This window comes from Hyla sarda, chromosome 7 (assembly GCF_029499605.1).
Source record: "Hyla sarda isolate aHylSar1 chromosome 7, aHylSar1.hap1, whole genome shotgun sequence".
NCBI classification, from domain to species: domain Eukaryota; kingdom Metazoa; phylum Chordata; class Amphibia; order Anura; family Hylidae; genus Hyla; species Hyla sarda.
This window is the reverse complement of record NC_079195.1, coordinates 43,896,310-43,915,896: the sequence shown is the minus strand read 5'-3', so window position 1 is coordinate 43,915,896 and position 19,587 is coordinate 43,896,310. Positions and strand designations below refer to the sequence as shown.

Sequence of the window (19,587 nt, the reverse complement as noted above, 5' to 3'; positions counted from 1 at the left end):
ATACAGTTTAGCTGGCACCAGACATTAATTTAACCCTATACTCATCACATACACTGCTTTGGCCAGGTAAGATACTGAGGATTGCTCTGTTGGCTTTATTCATTATTTATTTATTCATTATTTATTTAACCTCATATCTTCTATATTGTGAGCTCCACTACTTTTTACTTTTTCATGTATTTCATTCTAGTTTGCCGCAATTGGTTCAACTACAGCCGAGGCAATGGTGGAAGAAGGCCTAATTGTGAGCTGCACTGCAAAAAAACCCACACCTCAGGACCTGGCGGAAGGACTGGAGAGCATTCATAGGCAATTATAATGCATCTTAAGGATGCGTTCACACGTACAGTATCCTGAGCAGATGTAATGCGCAGGATTTGTAACTGCAGATTAGACCCGTGCTCGGTCATTTAAATTATATTGAAATCTGCAGCAGAAAATCCTGCGCATCAAATCTGCACAGGATACTTTACGTGTGAACACACCCTAAAGGGTTATTCCAAAAATCAAAAATTCTAATTTATCACCTATCCACAGGATAAGTGATAAGTATCAGACTGGGGTCTGATTGCTGGGATGATCAAAGGAGCGGGGGTACCTCATCCCCACAACAATGGAGCCACATTTGAACATGCCGCTCCATTTGCTCGAAATGGGATCACTCTTCTTGCTATCTTCCGCAGTCCCATAGCAAGTAACTGGAGCGGCGGTGGAGAATGCGCACTTCAGTTCCATTAATTTAGGGGAGAAGGAACCTCCTTCTCGTGATTGGTTTGCGTCCCAGCAGTCCTACTTTCACTGATCAGATACTTATCACCTATCCTGTGTATCTGTGGGTAGGTGATAAGTTGTTATCTTGGAATAACTCATTTAAAATGTTCTGATAATCATAAAATGTGACTCTTGTTTGATCCTTGTGATTTCTTGTTTACTTCCATATCATGGAAAAATATCACCTTAAAGGGGTATTCCGGCCAAAAACCTTTTATCCCCTATCCAAAGAATAGGGGATAAGATGTCTCATTGCGCGATCTCCCTGCAGCACCCGCATTCTATGCGGGGACTGCGTCTCTAGTTTGGGAAACCTCCGGGTTTCCGGGACTGGGGACGTGACGTCACACCACGCCCCCTCCATTCATGTCTATGGGAGGGGGCGTGACGTCACGTCCCCCAGTCCCGGAAACCTGGAGGTTTCCGAAACTGGAGATTCAGCACCCACATAGAATGCGGGTGCTGCAGGGAGATCGCGGGGGGACTCAGCAGTGGGCCCGCCGCAATCAGACATCTTATCCCCTATCCTTTGGATAGGGGATAAAATGTTTTTGCCCAGAATACCCCTTTAAATGTATGTAAGGTATAATTCATGTCATGTTAGAGGATTTCCCTAATAAAAATTCCAAAATAACAGGTAACGGATATGGATCCAATAGTCTTAACCTTTTTCTATGAGCTTGCATAAAATTGTACTTTGCACCCTTGAAATGACCTCTGACCCCCTAGCTCAAAGGCAGCCCTCTCAGAAGACTGGATGTATGCATATATGTGAAGTGTTAATAATAGGAATTATATTGTACCATTGTGGTAAAGGTCAAAAGATATATAATAAAATATCTTTATTTTTTAAGAGACCGTTTGGTCTTTTTTTTTATTGTTTTTATATATATATTTTTTTTTATTGTAATTTTTTTTTAAATATATATTAACCATTTTAATCCTGAAAATTTTGGTAACTGCTCCTGATATGGTAATAGATGAAACAGCCATGCTCCATGTCACAATACTGTATAGTGCTAGTATATACACCTCCACAAGACCGTGCGCCTCCTTTGGAGCCTACAAATTAAGGGGCAGTGTCACCATCACCTGCTCCTGGGCCTGACCAAAGCCAGTGGTGTTACTAGGGGGTGCGGACCACAACAGGTGACAGTCCCAAGTGAGGTGACACCCAGGGGCATTGCTAGCACCAAGCTTGTTTCTGCCGCTAACAATTTTAATGTATTATCATTTTTCAAATATCCTCCCCCATCACCCACCAGACTTACTAGCAAAATGTGTGTGTTTCCTAGCAGGGAGGGTACACAAGGACCGCACAGCAGATAGAGGGAGGCTATCTAATCTTCTCTCAATAGTTATCAGTGAACCTACACAGAGACAACACGGCTGTACAAGTACACAGCAAGTAATCTGACAATTTATCTTCCTTCATGGGGAGGACCAGACCCCCTTTTTCTTTGACACCCCTGTCCCCCTTTAGACACCCTTGTCCCCTTCCAGATTCCCCTTTTCCCCTCCAGACACCTCGGTCCCCTCCAGAGTCCATTGTCCTCTCCAGACTCCCCTTGTTCCCTCCCAACCCCTCTGTCTCCTTCTGGACTTATCTGTCCCTCTCCAGACTATACTGAGCTCCTGGCAGTTTGTCTCCAATGAAATAAAAGCATCAGGCATGACGAAATCCAGCATGTCTGACTCTACTTTCCACCCCCATACACTTGAGATGGCTAGACAATTCCCCCCTCCCTAATCTTCAAGTTCTTACGCATGTTGTGGCTCCCTCAGACATCTTACAGGCCTCCCACAGTCTGTGCCTTAAAAAATGTTAAATGTGCGTTAATGTCTGAACTTTCAAAACATGTTAATGATCCCGTACGGTGAACTGTGTGAAGGTAAAAAAAACAAGGTTCAAAGTCTCTGCTTTTTGGTCACATTACATTCCAAAAAAATTACCAAAAAGCAAATAAAAAGTCACATATACGCAAAAGTGGTACAACACAAAAAAATACAGATCACGGGTGAAGAAAGAGCCCTATGCTCCAACGAATAATGGCCCTATATCATTGTCCTTAGGCCCAGATACGTCTTAATGGCCAATTGTCCGCTCCATTGGAGATCTGTAATGGCACAAGGCAGGGGTGCCCTCCGTCTCCTCTACTCTATGTTCTCTGCATGAAACATTTACTCAATGCTATCCGACAGAACCCAGATATCAGGGGACTCTCCATGCCTCCGTGTTATTACAAATGCTCAGCTTTCACAGATGATGTTCTCTTGTTTCTCTCTTCACCTATCACCACCCTCCCCTCCTTATTGACCACCTTACGTCAATTTTCCAATTATAGTAACTTTATATTAAATTCCTCGAAAAGCGAAGCTCTGAACATTACCCTCTCTTCCCAAGTAGTGCTAATACTTAAATCATCATACCCTTTCAAGTGGCAAGTGACATCACTTAAATATTTAGGTGTTCAGGTTCCAACCGACCCATCAAACTCCTTCCATCTCAACTTCCCCCCTCTTCTACATTTGTTAAGGTCAGACTTGACTAGATGGGAGTGCAGAGACTTTTCTTGGCTGGGTCGGCTCAATATCTTTAAAATGAATGTGCTCCCGCACCTTTTATATCTCTCTGCTAGCGTACCCACGCATATCCCAAGCTTTCTTAATCATCTTTCTGTCTTGCATTCTTTCCCCCTTTCCTTCTTTCCCTTTTCTATGACCCTTGCTCTATTCCTTTTCCACTTGTTTCTCCCTTCTCATTTTTATACTCCCGACAAGCAGTGGAGTAACAACCTTTCCGGCTCCTTGGCCTGATGAAGCGAGGGCCTCCCTCGCGAAACACATTGTCCTATGCTCATGTTTTTATTTTATGTGCTAATAAACCATTTTGTATTCACATCCATTTCCCCCCGTGCATCTCTGACAAGACTGCTCCTCCCAGGCACCGGACCGCGATCCTAACAAATGAGTGGACCACTCGGAACTTCACTCCACATCCTTTAATAAAGAAAACGTCATTGTTATCGTAAAGTGTACACCGTGAAAACGAAACCCTTCAAAACTTGCTAAATTGTGGTTTTCTTTTCAATTTCCCCACACAAATAATATTTTTTGGGGTTTTGCTGTACATTTTATGGTGAAATCAATGATGAAATTAAATTACAAAGAACTATTAAGCAGACATAAAACAAGGCCTCATATGTCTGTAGATGGAAATATAAAAGAGTTATGGCTCTTAGAAGAAGAGGGGGTAAAAATGTAAATGCAAAAATGAAAATTGGTTGTGTCCTTAAAGGACAAATATCATGAACAAAAACTTATCCCCTATCCGAAGAATAGGGGATAAGTTTTAGATCACAGGGGTCCAAGTGCTGGGGCCCCCCTGGATCTCCTGTTTGGAGCCCTGGTTCTCTAGCACAGAAGCGCGTCACGACCCCTGCCCGAAGCGGGAGCCGCCACGCCCCCTCCATAAAGCTCTATGGGAGAGCCGAAGATTGCTGTACGGCTCTCCCATAGAGCCATATGGAGGGGGCGTGGTGGCCCCCGCTTCAGGCAGGGGTCGTGACACCCTTCTATGCTAGAGAACCAGGGCTCCAAACAGGAGATCGCGGGGGGCCCCAGCACTTGGACCCCGTGATCTAAAACTTATCCCCTATCCTTTGGATAGGGGATATGTTTTTGTTCCTGATACTTGTCCTTTTAAGGGGTTAACCACAGCTTGCCCCTCCAATCATCTTCTAATATATTCTTATCATTCTCTTGTCCTATAACTATCTTTTCTGTACCTATATTATCATCCATTTTTACATTTCTTACATCTATATTTAACCTATTTTTCCTTATTTTAACTTAGCTTTATTACCTTCTATCTGTCTCTTTATCTATGTGTAGACTTTATCTATTCTGGCCTATATCTATGTATCTCTTTCTTGTGTAAATTATTTTATCCTAAGATCAAAAGTATTTGGCCGATCGGTGGAGGTTTGACTGCTTGAATGAATGGGGTGGCAGTTCACACGTCCCAGCACCTAATTCATTCTTTGTAGGGTTCCTGTTTGGCAATGTTTGGAGGCCCAATTTCTATAGTGCTGGTCATGTAGAAAAGGTGCCATTACATTAATTTGGGGGGGGGGGGGGGGCAAGGTATCTCCCTTCTTAGGGCTGGTTGGGAGTCCCAAAAGTCAGACCAGATCAGTTAGTTACCACCTATCCTGATAACTTTTGAAATTGGGATAACCCCTTTTAACTGGCCATATTATAGTTTAACCAACCAAAAAGACAGATTTTGACCATTTTTTGTCAATCAGAGAAGAGATGCCAAATTGATTTAGGGGTAATTTCGGAGTAATTATTTAAGAAGGCTTAAAAGGGGTACTTCCGTGGAAAACTTTTATTTTTTTTAATCAACTGGTGCCAGAAAGTTAAACAGATTTGTAAATTACTTCTATAAAAAAATCTTATTCCTTCCAGTACTTTTTAGGGGCTATATACTACAGAAGAAATGCTTTTCTTTTTGGATTTCTCTGTCACGACCACAGTGCTCTCTGCTGACCTCTGCTGTCCATTTTTGGAACTGTCCAGATCAGGAGAAAATCCCAATAGCAAACATAATAATTAAAACATAATAGAGCAGCAGGAAATGCTAGCAGAATGCTTGGATGTATAGGGAGAGGTATAAGCAGTAGAAAGAGAGAAGTGCTCGTTATGTTTTTTTTTTTTTTTTTCTATTGGTACCCTTGTACTGGAGGCCTTTACCTAGATTTATATGGTCTCACTGGCTTATGTCGGTTCTCCTTCTTCACCGTTTTGTTTTTCCTTCCACTCTTACTGTTCTGGGTCTTGACCCTTTATGATGCTTTTTGTGCTTTATTTTCATGTTATCTGAATTTGTAATTTAGAAAATTCTTTCATAAAAATTACAGTTTAAAAAAAGAAAGAGAGAAGTGCTCATGCCACTGTACAGAACACTGGTGAGGGCTCAATTGGAGTATTGTGCGCAGTACTGGAGGCCTTATCTCCAGAAGGATATAGATACTCTAGAGAGAGTTCAGAGAAGATAATAAACTAGTACATGGATTGCAGGATAAAACTTGCTGGGGACCCTCGGGATCGCCGCTGCAGCACCGCGCTATCATTACTGCACAGAGCGAGTTCGCTCTGCGCGTAATGACAGGCGATACAGGGGACGTAGCAGCGTGACGTCATGGCTCCGCCCCTCGTGACATCACTGCCCGCCCCCTTAATGCAAGTCTATGGCAGGGAACGTGACGACCGCCACGCCCCCTCCCATAGACTTGCATTGAGGGGGCGGGCCGTGACATCACAAGGGGCGGAGCCGTGACGTCACGATGCTCCGGCCCCTGTATTGCCAGTCTTTACACGCAGAGCGAACTCGCTCTGTGCAGTAATGATAGCGCAGTGCCGAAGTGGGACCCCGGCGATCTGACATCTTATCCCCTATCCTTTGGATAGGGAATAAGATGTCTAGGGGCGGAGTACCCCTTTAAAGGCTGTTAATGGCTCTAGTGGTCCGCTCACCATCCTGGGAGGGGACCTGAATACATTGGTCGACCCGCTCTTGGACAGGAGATGCTCAGTTACTCCATCTACCTCTCCACGCCCAAATGACAGGGTTCCCCCCTATTGCTAGACTCTTGGTGACATTTACACCAGACGGTCGTGAGTGCACGCACTTCTCACATGTTCATGGTTTCGTGGTCTCGCATTGACCATATCCTGGTCAGTCCCATGCTGAGCTCCCGCTTAGGGACGGGGGACATACAGGACCTGGTCATTTCGTCCCTCATTACCTCAGTAACCCCAGAGAGGCTATCCCCAAAATTCTCACTTTTTTATCTTATGTGGGGAACTTTACAGGATACAAGGTTAATGCCGCTAAGAGTATGCTACTGCCTTTGAGTGTGCGTTCTCCCGGGTGGCTTCCGAATAAGACTGTACTGGGCGTCACGGTGGCTCCTTCTTTCATCAAATACCTAGGCATTTGCATTGGGAACACTCCTGACACGTTTTTTTCACTGCTTTTCCAGCATATATTGGCTGAATTAAAGTGATGGGAGAATTTACCTCTATCTTTTCTAGATAGATGCCATCTAGTTAAAATGATTAGTTTCTTTGCAAACTCTCCCGCTTCTACTTAAGCATGCTGATGTTAGACGACTCAACTCGGTCTTTCAACGCTTCCTGTGGCGGGGCAAGCGCCCGCGTATAGCTCTGCAGAAGCTCATGCTTTGTAAGGGGGGAGGGGGGGCAATTTGTCAAATGTTAGGGGCTATAATTTGGCTTGCTTGTTCCGCCATGCGCTTGATTGGTTGCATACCTCCAATTACTTCTCCAATATAGCGGTGGAAGAGGCACTCGCTGCCCCTCCCGGCAGAAGGTTTTTGGCCTTCCGTTTCTGCTATCTAAATGGATGCCCTTGCATGACCATCCGGAATTCTCGCAGGGTAGATCTTCCCCGTGGTGTCGACTTTGGCTTTCTAAAGGGGTTCGGACAGTGGGGTGACTGATCCATACCGTTGACCGTAGATGGCTCTCCTCGGGGGAAATGCTCAGTACGTTAGACCTTCCCCGGTCTCCTACTCTATATGCTAACCAGGTCCACGCCTTCTGCTCCTCTAGATTGTGGAATCTATCGAAGGAAGCCCCGACCCACATTTTAGATGACATCAAAGGTAGTGAATCCAAAAGATGATTTTGCCCTCCCCATCTTTCACAGATAGGATCACTCACTGTCCAAAGTGCCAAACCCCACTCACAAACATGTATCATGGTGTCTGGGACTGCGGGTCCCGTTTACAACACAGTCAGTGATATTCCAACAATTACAACCACCAGAGGGAGGAGGGGAGGGGGAAGTGAGGATTCCCTGGTTTATCCATGTTGCCCTGCTAGTTGCACTGCGGTGTCTGTTCGCTAGATGGTTAGATTCTACCACTCCAGATTTGGCTATGCTGATAACCTAGTTGAAGTCTTTTCTTGCAGTGGACCGCTTAGACGCTGAGCGGCACTCCGATTCTGGCACTAAGTCTTTTAGATACACCACTTGGTATAACGTGGAATCTCTGAGAGGTTCCTTCCGGATACATAATATAGTCTCCAACCATTTTGAGCACTACTGCTCTTGGCTTGGATTCCCTGGGAGTCTAGGAAGCTGTTATGAATGGGGTTCTTGGACTGAGGAGCGGTACTCTATGCTCTTTTGTCTGGTATGGGGCCCTGGGAGCTATGCTGTACCTCCCTCTTCCTCTTTGGTGACTTTCTTGCTATAAATAGCGATGCTTTCTTCATTACATTTCTTGTGATGTCCTGGTTATTGCGTATGTTATTTTCATCTCCTTTTTGCTTTCGGTTTTTGTTTATTGAAAATTGTTTAATAAAAATATATAAAAAAAAAAAAGAAAACTTTGAATATTTTTTTTTCCTCTTTACCTTTTAAAAATCATAACCCTTTCAATTTTCCACCTAAAAATCCATATGATGGTTTATTTTTTTGCGCCACCAATTTTACTTTGTAATGACATCAGTCATTATACGCAAAAATCTACGGCGAAACCAAACAAATCATTGCGCGACAGAATTGAAAAAAAACAAAACACACCATTTTGTAAGTTTTGGGGGCTTCCATTTCAAAGCAGTACATTTTTCGGTAAAAATGACACCTTCTATTTATTCTGTAGGTCCATAAAAGTGATTCCCTACTTATATAGGTTTGATTTTGTCGTACTTCTGGAAAAATCATAACTACATGCACGAAAATTAATACGTTTAAAAATTCTGATCCCAATAACTTTTTTTTATGAGGGCTCATTTTTTGCGCCGTGATCTGAAGTTTTTATCGGTACCATTGTTTTGATCAGACTTTTTGATCGCTTTTTATTCATTTTTTTATGGTATAAAAAGTGACCAAAAATACGCAATTTTGGACTTTGCGGTGTACGCCATTGACCTTGCGGTTTAATTAATGATATATTTTTATAGTTTGGACATTTACGCATGCAGCGATAACACATATGTTTATATTTATTTTTATTTACATAGTTCTTTTATTAAATGGGAAAAGGGGGGTGATTCAGATTTTATTAGGGAAGGGGTTAAATCATATTTATTAACACTTTATTTAACTTTTTTTTTTTTTTGCAATGTTATAGCCCCATAGTGGACTATAACATTGCACACACTGATTTCCTACACTGATCACTGCCATGCAATAGCATGGCATTGATCAGTGTTATCGCTGCTCGACTGCTCCTTCCTTGATCTCAGGCATGGAGCAGTCATTGGACGATCGGGCACGCAGATGGCACGTGGGGATCCTCCTCGCACCCTGCAAGCTGTTCGGGATGCCGCGATTTCACCACGGCGGTCCCGAATAGCACTACTGAGCTGCCAGAAAGCTTTCACTTCAGACGCGGCGATCAACTTTGATCGCCGCGTCTGAAGGGTTAATACCGGGCATCACCACGATCAGTGATGTCCGGTATTAGCCGCAGGTCCTGGCCATTGATTGCTGCCGGGACTGATCCGATAGGAGGCGGGTCACCTCGTGACCCCCCGTTATATCACAGGAGCCAGAGCAGGATGTAAATATATACGTCTTGCATCGTTAAGGAGTTAAATCAACTGGTGCCAGAAAGTTAAACAGATTAGTAAATTACTTCTATTAAAAAATCTTAATCCTTCCAGTACTTATCAGCTGCTGTATGCTCAACAGGAAGTTCTTTTCTTTTTGAATTTCCTTTCTGTCTTACCACAGTGCTCTCTGCTGACACCTCTGTCCATGTCAGGAATTGTCCAGAGCAGAAGAGGTTTGCTATGAGGATTTACTCCTGCTCTGGAAAATGTTCCCGACATGGACAGAGGTGTCAGCAGAGATCACTGTGGTCGGACAGAAAATAAATTAAAAAAGAAAAGAACTTCCAGTGGAACATACAGCAGCTAATAAGTACTTGAAGGGTTAAGATTTATAAATAAAACTAATTTATAAATCTGTTTAACTTTCTGGCACCAGTTGATTTAAAAATAAATAAATTCTAGCGGAGTACCCCTTAAAGCAGTACTGTCTCCTTTTTTGGCTACCATACTCTTATCTTCTGAACTACCGTATTTATCGGGGTATACCATGCACCGGCCTATAACACGCACCCTTATTTTACCAAGGATATTTGGGTAAAAAAAGTTTTTTACCCAAATATCCATGGTAAAATGAGGGTGCGTGTGTGTGCGCGTGTATACCCCAATACACCCCCAGGAAAGGCAGGGGGAGAGAGGCTGTCGCTGTCCGCTTCTCTCCCCCTGCCTTTCCTGGGGTCTAGAGCCCTGCTGCCGGCCCTTCTCTCCCCCTGGCTATCGGCGCCGCTGCCCGTTCTGTCGCCCTGACTATCGGTACCGGCGCCCCATTGCCGGCGCCGATAGCCAGGGGGAGAGAAGCGGCGCCGACAGCCAGGGTGAGAGATGGGGCAGCGGCACCCATTGCCGGCGGCGCTGCCCCGTTGCCTCCCCCATCCCCGGTTGCATAATTACCTGTTGCCGGGTCCGCGCTGCTTCAGGCCTCCGGTGTGCGTCCCCTGCGTCGTTGCTATGCGCGGCGCAATGACGAGTGACGTCAATGCGCCGCGCCGTGCAGCGCATAGCAATGACGCAAGGGACGCACACCGGAGGCCTGAAGCAGCGCGGACCTGGCAACAGGTAATTATGAAACCGGGGATGGGGGGAGGCAACGGGGCAGCGGCGCCGGCAATGGGTGCCGCTGCCCCTTCTCTCCCCAGGCTGTCGGCGCCGCTGCTCCATTGCCATCGGCTGTCCGGGCATGCTGGGAGTTGTAGTTTTGCAACAGCTGGAAGCACCCTGGTTGGGAAACCCTGTTCTAGAGTTATTTCCATCAATGAGGCTGGGTTCACACTATGGAAATATTCAGAGGGAGGCCAGCACCTTCTGAACCAGTGGGTGATAGGACTGTGCGGACCTTATCTTTGGACAAGTTCATTCTCTTGGTGGAGAAATTTCATCGGCAGAAAGTTGTGCACTGTACAGCGAAATACCACCTTTTCTTGCAAAAAGACACTGACAATGCTAATTTGCATAAATAATTATATATGCGTGACATCACAGGATACACATATGCGGGGGAAATGTTGTCCTATTCTGACCCCTATCAGGGTACGTTCACACTGTGGGATTCCCGCGGAATTCCGTGAGCAGAATTCCGCAAGTAGAATTCCGCGCTGTGAACCGTACCATCAGTGTGAATGGGACTACCGCGAGACCTGTTCACACTGCAGAATTTTAGCGGGAGAAAATTCCGCCGCTGAAATTGTTTCGCGCAAAGAAAGAACATGTTCATTCTTTGCTCGGAATTCCGCGAGTACTGCATAGCCGTCAATGGTGATGGCGCAGTGCCCCGCGGTCCTACCGCCGCCTGACGGAATCTCTACTGTTTTTAGTTCTCCTTATACAGGGCTCATTTTTTGCACCCTGATCTGTAGTTTTTAACAGAACCATTTTTGTTTTGATGGGAGTTTTTGATCGCTTTTTTTTTTTTTTTTTAATGGGGTACTCCCATGGAAACCTGGCCTCAGCAGAGCTCAGCGATGGTGTGCATAAAGCCTTATATACCGTATTTATCGGCGTATAACACGCACTTTTTAGGCTAAAATTTTTAGCCTAAAGTCTATGTGCGTGTTATACGCCGATACACCCCATGGAAAGGCAGGGGGAGAGAGGCCGTTGCTGCCCGCTTCTCTCCCCCCTGCCTTTCCTGGGGTCTAGAGCCCTGCTGCCGGCCCTTCTCTCCCCCTGGCTATCGGCGCCGCTGCCCGTTCTCTCCCCCTGACTATCGGTGCCGGCGCCGATAGCCAGGGGGAGAGAAGCGGCGCCGACAGCCAGGGGGAGAGAAGGGGCAGTGGCACCCGTTGCCGGCGCCGCTGCCCCGTTGCCTCCCCCCATCCCCGGTGGCATAATTACCTGTTGCCGGGGTCGGGTCCGCGCTGCTTCAGGCCTCCGGTGTGCGTCCCCTGCGTCGTTGCTATGCACTGCACGGCGCGGCGCACTGACGTCATGCGCCGTGCAGCGCATAGCAACGACGCCAGGGACGCATCGGCACCGATAATCAGGGGGAGAGAAGCGGCGGCAGCAGGGCTCTAGACCCCAGGAAAGGCAGGGGGAGAGAAACGGGCAGCGACGGCCTCTCTCCCCCTGCCTTTCCTGGGGATGTATCGGGGTATACACGCACACACATGCACCCTCATTTTGCCATGGATATTTGGGTAAAAAACTTTTTTTGTTATAGGCCGGTGCGTGGTATACCCCGATAAATACGGTACATATTTCTATCTATATCTTGTTGCATACAAGACTGTTTCCAGCTGCTTGTTGTATGTGAAGACCTGTGTGCAGGTGGATTGTATATTTACTGTCACCTGATTCATTGCACAATCCCTGGATAAACCTGTGCAAACTGAGCGACAGGAAACAACCAAAGTGTGCCGGACAAACACCGCGCAGGAGGTCACTCTCTATGTAATTTACACATCCCTGTAAGCACTTGTGGCCATTCTGTACAGCAGTGTTTCCCAACCAGAGTGCCTCCAGCTGTTGCAAAACTACAACTCCCAGCATGCCCAACCAGCCAAAGGATGTCCAAGCATGCTGGGAGTTGTAGTTTTGCAACAGCTGGAGGCACTCTGGTTGGAAAACACTACTGTGGAGTGTGATGTAGCACTATCCTCAGCTAGCGGAATGGCTTAAGGGATCACCTTACACAGAGCAATCTTTTTACATAGAAACATAGAAGGTGTCGGCAGATAAGAACCATTTGGCCCATCTAGTCTGCCCAATAATCTGAATACTATGAATAGTCCCGGGCCCTATCTTATATGAATGATAGCTTTATACCTATCCATCACTTTTATTAAGGATAGCCTTATATCTATGCCTATCTTATATGAAGGATAGCCTTATACTTATCCCTATCTTATATGAAGGATAGCCTTATACCTATCTCTATCTTATACGAAGGAAAGCCTTACACCTATCCTTATCTTATATGAAGGATAGACTTATACCTACTCCTATCTTATATGAAGGATAGCCTTATACCTATCCCTATCTTATATGAAGGATAGCCTTATGCCTATCCCTATCTTATATGAAGGATAGCCTTATGCCTATCCCTATCTTATATGAAGGCTAGCCTTATGCCTATCCCTATCTTATATGAAGGCTAGCCTTATGCCTATCCCTATCTTATATGAAGGATAGCCTTATACTTATCCCTATCTTATATGAAGGATAGCCTTATACTTATCCCTATCTTATATGAAGGATAGCCTTATACCTATCCCTATCTTATATGAAGGATAGCCTTATACCTATCCCTATCTTATATGAAAGATAGCCTTATACCTATCCCTATCTTATTAGTGTTGAGCGGCATAGGCCATATTCGAATTCGCGAATATATGGACGAATATTCGTCATATATTCGCGAATATTCGCATATTCATTATATTCTCGTTTTATGTTCGCATATGTGAAAATACGCATATGCGAAAATAAACATATGTGAACATTCGCATATGCGAAAATTAGCATATGTTAATTTTTCGCATATGCGGATTTTTCGCGCGCCAGTCTCACACAGTAGTATTAGAGCCTTCTTTACACCACACAAGCTGGAAGCAGAGAGGGGTGATCACTGTGATGTGTACTGTGAGAAAAAAAAAAAAAAAAAAAACGAATATTCGTAATTACGAATATATAGCGCTATATTCGCGAAATTCGCGAATTCGCGAATATGCGATATTCGCGAATAATATTCGAATTGCGAATATTCGCGAGCAACACTATATCTTATATGAAGGCTAGCCTTATACAGTGGTCCCTCAACATACGATGGTAATTCGTTCCGAACGACCCATCGTTTGTCGAATCCATCGTATGTTGAGGGATCCGTGCAATGTAAAGTATAGGAAGCTGTACTCACCTGTCCCCGCCGCTCCGGATCAGGTCCTCACCGCTCCCGATGCTGTCCCGCTGCTCCGGTGTCTTCTTCGCGATCCTCCGGCTTCTTCCGCATCTTCTCCGGTGTCAGGGCCTCGCTTTCTGGTGACGTTATTACGCTGCTGCGCCGGCGCGGCGTGCGTAGTGACGTAATAACGACGCCGGAAAGCGAGGCCCGGACCCTGGAGAAGATGCGCAAGACACTGGAGGATCACGAAGTGGACCCGGAGCAGGGGGAATAGGTGAGCGAACCTGCCAGGGATGCTTAAACTGCTATCCGACAGCAGCTTAAGCATTTTGCGCTGTCGGATAGCAGTTAATGCGATGGCCCCGACATATGATAAAATCGACATAAAATGCTTTTATATGTCGGGGCCATCGTAGGTCGGTACCTATCTCTATCTTATAGGAAGGATAGCCTTATACCTATCTCTATCTTATATGAAGGATAGCTTTATATACCCCTATCTTATATGAAGGATAGCCTTATCCCTATCCCTATCTTATATGAAGGATAGCCTTATACCTATCTCTATCTTATATGAAGGATAGCCTTATGCCTATCTCTATCTTATATGAAGGATAGCTTTATATACCCCTATCTTATATGAAGGATAGCCTTATCCCTATCCCTATCTTATATGAAGGATAGCCTTATACCTATCTCTATCTTATATGAAGGATAACCTTATGCCTATCTCTATCTTATATGAAGGATAGCCTTATGCCTATCCCTATCTTATATAAAGGATAGCCTTATCCCTATCCCTATCTTATATGAAGGATAGCCTTATACTTATCTCTATCTTATATGAAGTATAGCCTTATACCTATCCCTATCTTATATGAAGGATAGCCTTATGCTTATCCCATGCTTAAACTCCTTCACTGTATTTGCAGCGACCACTTCTGCAGGAAGGCTATTCCATGCATCCATTACTCTCTCAGTAAAGTAATACTTCCTGATATTACTGCAGACACCTTTCCCCTCAAATATAAAATGATGTCCTCTTGTGATAGTTTTTCTTCTTTTAAATCTCCTCTCCTCCTTTACCGTATTGATTCCCTTTATGTTTGAGCTTTGAATAACTCACGTTTAGTGGCTGCGGATTCTTAGGCTTTGGGCCTAGCTTGAATTGATGATGATGAGATGATTAGATGTGCTTGCTTTGTAGCCAGGAAATAAGAGAGTAAGAGCCGAAGAGAGCGAATTTAGTGGCAGCAGCCCCTTATATATATTAAGGGGGTGGGACAAAGCTGATTGGGCAGCAGAACCTGTCAGTCCTGACCCAGTGAACTCTGGGTATCACATGACCCAAAGGTCCTTAAACCATAATACAATTTAATTAGAGGCACGTGACCTCTAAGGTCCTATACAAAGGTATTCCTATATAACCTATCAAATATATATATATAAATACATTAAGTACCATTTATATGAGGCGACTAGGGGTTAGTCCTAAAGGAGAGCCCTATTGTCATGGAGGGGCTCTGGCTGAGGGGACTTTAGACAAAGGGACAGGACCAGGTCACCACAACTGCATGCTGGAAGTTGCAAAACTACAACTCCCAGCATTCCCGGACAGCCTTCGGCTGTCCGGGCATGCTGGAAGTTGTAGTTTTGCAACAGCTGGAGGCACTCTGGTCGGGAAACACTGCTCTGGATCATTGCAATGTCTCCTGGTATGTTATCCTAGAGACCGCCATCATTTAATATTGTTGTTGTTCCGTCTCTAACATCCCAGTAGCGAAAGACATTGTGAGATCACATGTAGAGATGAGCGAACTTACAGTAAATTCGATTCGTCACAAACTTCTCGGCTCGGCAGTTGATGACTTTTCCTGCATAAATTAGTTCCGCTTTCAGGCACTCCCGTGGGCTGGAAAAGGTGGATACAGTCCTAGAAGACTCTTTCCTAGGACTGTATCCACCTTTTCCAGCCCACCGGAGCACCTGAAGGCTGAACTAATTTACACAGGATAAGACATCAACTGCCGAGCCGAGAAGTTTGTGACGAATCGAATTTACTGTAAGTTCGCTCATCTCTAATCACATCATCAGCATTGTCCATTTCTTATTTTCTATTAAATTATTGATCTATAATTTGCAGTCATGTTGGATAATAATTACATTGCCAACAATTTTTCCCATACAAATATCCCGAATAGACCCTCCCATATCCATTCTTTACATAATCCCCCAACGAACGATCACTCCAGGTTATGTACTTACCTACTCCTCTTTGCCGGCCCCCTCTAATGAACTTATTTTCCAGCAAATGGATTTGCTTGCGATTACCCGAAAGACGATAATGAAAGGTAATTTATTTTCCGGCCGGTAGCATTAGTCCTTTGTACCTCTCTGAGATTATTATAAATACGGCTTCACTTTTGAAGACGTCTCTTGTATAATGTGCTCTTTCTGTTACTCCATTATTAAAGCCGCTCATTTGCTTTTCATTCGCTCTCTACAACGACATTTGCATTGAACTTATGCATTGAATTAAAGGGCATTTTTTTCCCCCAAAAAATGTTAGAGAAAAAAAAAAAAGTATGGAACCCTTAACCTGTTCGCTTTTGTCAAGCTATTCTATGGAACAATATGGCTAACTACACAGGGCAGGTTCATATACCAGCTCTCAGCAGGCCATGCCGCAATGTTATGTCGGGAAGTTGATACGGGTGCAAAATACTCATAAACAGCCACAAACACAGCCTACTACTCATGAAGGGGGCGCTGTTTAGTATTATACGTGAACCTGTAGATAAAGTTTTTATAGGGTGCCATATACATGGTTACAGTACGCTGGCATACAGCCTGTTGGCACCCATTCTATTGGATCAGGCCAAGTCAACACCACAAACCCTTTGTCACGTTCCTGATCCCCAAATAATGTTTGCAGTGTGGCCCAGACATTATCCTGCTGAAAGAGGGCACTGACATTAAAGGGGCACTCCGGTGGCAAACTTTTTTTTTTTTTTTTTAAATAAACAGATTTGTAAATGACTTCTATTTAAAAATCTTAATCCTTTCAGTACTTTTTAGCAGCTGTATGCTACAGAGGAAATTCTTTTCTTTTTGAATTTCTTTTTTTGTCTTGTCCACAGTGCTCTCTGCTGACACCTCTGTCCGTGTCAGGAACTGTCCAGAGCAGCATAGGTTTGCTATGGGGATTTTCTCCTGTTCTGGACAGACAGTTCCTGATATGGGCATCCGGTGTCAGCAGAGAGCACTGTGGACAAGACAAAAAAGAAATTCAAAAAGAAAAGAAGTTCCTCTGTAGCATACAGCTTCTAATAAGTACTGGATGGGTAAAGATTTTTTAAGAGAAGTAATTTACAAATCTGTTTAACTGTCTGGTACCAGTTAATTAAAAAAAAAATTATAATTTCCTCATAGACTTGCATTGAAAGGGTGTGGCGTGATGTCATGAGGGGCGGGGGGGGGGGGGGGGGCTATGACGTCACAAGCTCCCAGCTCCAACGTTCGAGCTCCCGGCTCCAAACTGTTCCAAACGCTGAGCAGCGTAGTACCCCTTTAAGGACATCCCACTCTAAATCCCATGTCCACAGGAAATTTGTCTCACAATGGGGGAGATCTACCAAAACCTGTCCAGAGGAAAAGTTGCTGAGTTGCCCATAGCAACCAATCAGATCGCTTCTTTCATTTTTCACAGGCCTCTTTAAAAATGAAAGAAGCGATCTGATTGGTTGCTATGGGCAACTCAGCAACTTTTCCTCTGAACAGGTTTTGATAAATTTCCCCCAATATCTTTTCTGGGTGTTGGATGGGGTTGAGGTCAGGGCTCTGGTTGGGCCGGTCAGGTTCCTCCACACCAAACTAAACAAACCATACTTTTCTAGACCTTACCTTTGGGCACTGGAGCATAGTCATGCTGGAACAAAAAAAAGGCAGAACCCAAACTATTTTCACAAAGTTGGAATTGTACAATGTCCAAAATATGTTGGTATGCTAAAGCATTTAGATTTATCTTCACTGGAACATTTTATTTTATTTTTTTTAAATCAACTGGTGCCAGAAAGTTGAACAGATTTGTAAATTACTTCTATTAAAAAATATTAATCCTTCCTGTACATATCAGCTGCTGTATGATCCAGAGGAATTTCTTTTCTTTTTGAATTTCCTTACTGTCTGACCACAGTGCTCTCCGCTGACACCTCTATCAATTTAAGGAACTGTCCAGAGTAGGAGCAAATCCCCATAGAAACTTATCCTGCTCTGGACAGTTCCTATAATGGACAGAGGTGTCAGCAGAGAGCACTGTGGCCAGACAGAGAGGAAATTCAAAAAGAAAAAAACTTCCTCTGGAGCATACAGCAGCTGATAAGTACTGGAAAGATTAGGATTTTTTTAAATATATTTGTTTAAAATAAAGAAAATAAAAAATAAATTAAATAAATAAATAAAAAAATATTTTTTTTAATAGAAGTGATTTACAAATCTGTTTAACTTTCTGGCTCCAGTTGATTTAAAAAAAAAGTTTTCCACTGGAGTACCCCTTTAAATGGGTACTCCGCCCCTAGACATCTTATCCCCTATCCAAAGGAGTCTGGGAGTGCCGCAGCTGAGATCGCAGGGAACCCCAGCAATCTTTCGTCTTATCCCCTATCCTTTGGATAGGGGATAAGATGTTTAGAGCGGAGTACCCCTTTAGCAGGTGTCACAGTGCAGTCAAGCAGGTTGCATTCTCCTGTCATTCACCAAACCCAGACGTGTCCATCAGATGCCATATTGGGAAGTGTGCTTCGTCACTCCAGAGTACAATGGTGGCATGGTTTACACCACTCCATCCAATGCTTGGCATTCGGTGATGTAAGACTTGAATGCATCTGCTTGGCCATAGAAACCTGTGCGATAAAGCAGATTTTAATTCCAGATAAGGTTTTACGTCAGCAGGGCGTTGGCGACTTTTATGCAGTAAGCGCTCCGCAACCCCCACTTGATAACATTACATGCTCTCCGCTTCGAGGAACAATTGCACCTCATGGTGGAAGATCCAGGAGGGAAGAATCTTCAGAAACTGACTTGTTGCTGTGTTGGCTCCATAACACAAGGCCATCATACCTATACATTTGTGGTGTCCCGGTACTGTATTTCATACTGTGCTGGGTCCCCAAAGTCAGAGTTCCTTGGTACCGTTGGAGTCCGCTTACTGAGATAATCCCTAGTCACCTCTTCGTTCTTTCATTTTATGTGTTAAATTTATATAATTAGTATAATGTATTGACTTATATAGTGTCTGTAGGACCTTAGGTCACATGACTAATGTTTCTACTGTGATGATATGTTAAAGGACCTTCCAGGTCACGTGAGTAGTCACATGTTCTACCATAATCCTTTGTGTAAAAGACTGACAGTTTGGGATGAACCAATCAGCTCAAGGCCAGCCCCTGCCCATATAAGGGAGCTGCCAGCCAATCCTCGCTCTCTTCGTTCCTGTACTGCAAAGCAGTAACATCTCTCTTGGGTTCCGGACTAGCAAAGAGAGGAGATCCGTGCGACTTACAAGACAAAACCAGGCCTGAAGCCTAACAATCCCGCAACTTACTAACCGTGAGTTACTAAATTAAATCCCCGCTAAAGCTAGTGTGACTGCTGGACCTAAAACCAATCCCCTAAATCCAGCAGAACAGCGTCAATCAATCTCCAGAGCTTATACTCACAAGGTCCCAACCAACTGTTAGGATCCTCATAGGCTGTACATATGTAAAGACTGTTCCTGTTTTACCTCTGCAGTAAAGTTTCCTACAGTTTTCTGAATCTCCAGTTGTGGA

At 44.3% G+C, this 19,587-nt stretch overlaps 2 protein-coding genes and 1 long non-coding RNA gene across 7 annotated transcripts in view; 2 read left to right on the top strand and 1 right to left on the bottom strand.

Annotated features, from left to right (window-relative positions):
- UROS (uroporphyrinogen III synthase) overlaps positions 1 to 1,006 on the top strand; it is a 54,573-nt gene extending 53,567 nt beyond the window's left edge. For all 4 annotated transcript variants that reach the window (XM_056533004.1, XM_056533003.1, XM_056533001.1 and 1 more), the window contains one exon: positions 191 to 1,006. In XM_056533004.1, coding sequence (XP_056388979.1) covers positions 191 to 319 — 129 coding nt within the window. In that variant the 3' untranslated portion in view covers positions 320 to 1,006. The remainder of the gene's footprint in view (positions 1 to 190) is intronic.
- The window catches only part of LOC130283456 (uncharacterized), a 61,613-nt gene extending 45,522 nt beyond the window's left edge, over positions 1 to 16,091 (bottom strand). Inside the window, exon 1 of the long non-coding RNA XR_008846702.1 lies at positions 16,025 to 16,091. This is a non-coding gene — a long non-coding RNA (uncharacterized LOC130283456). The remainder of the gene's footprint in view (positions 1 to 16,024) is intronic.
- Positions 16,092 to 19,243: 3,152 nt separating this feature from the next.
- The window catches only part of MMP21 (matrix metallopeptidase 21), a 38,619-nt gene continuing 38,275 nt past the window's right edge, over positions 19,244 to 19,587 (top strand). Inside the window, exon 1 of one of the 2 annotated variants that reach the window (XM_056529315.1) lies at positions 19,244 to 19,366. The gene's annotated coding sequence lies outside the window, so the exon portion shown is untranslated. The remainder of the gene's footprint in view (positions 19,367 to 19,587) is intronic. The other variant, XM_056529313.1, reaches the window with a different exon arrangement.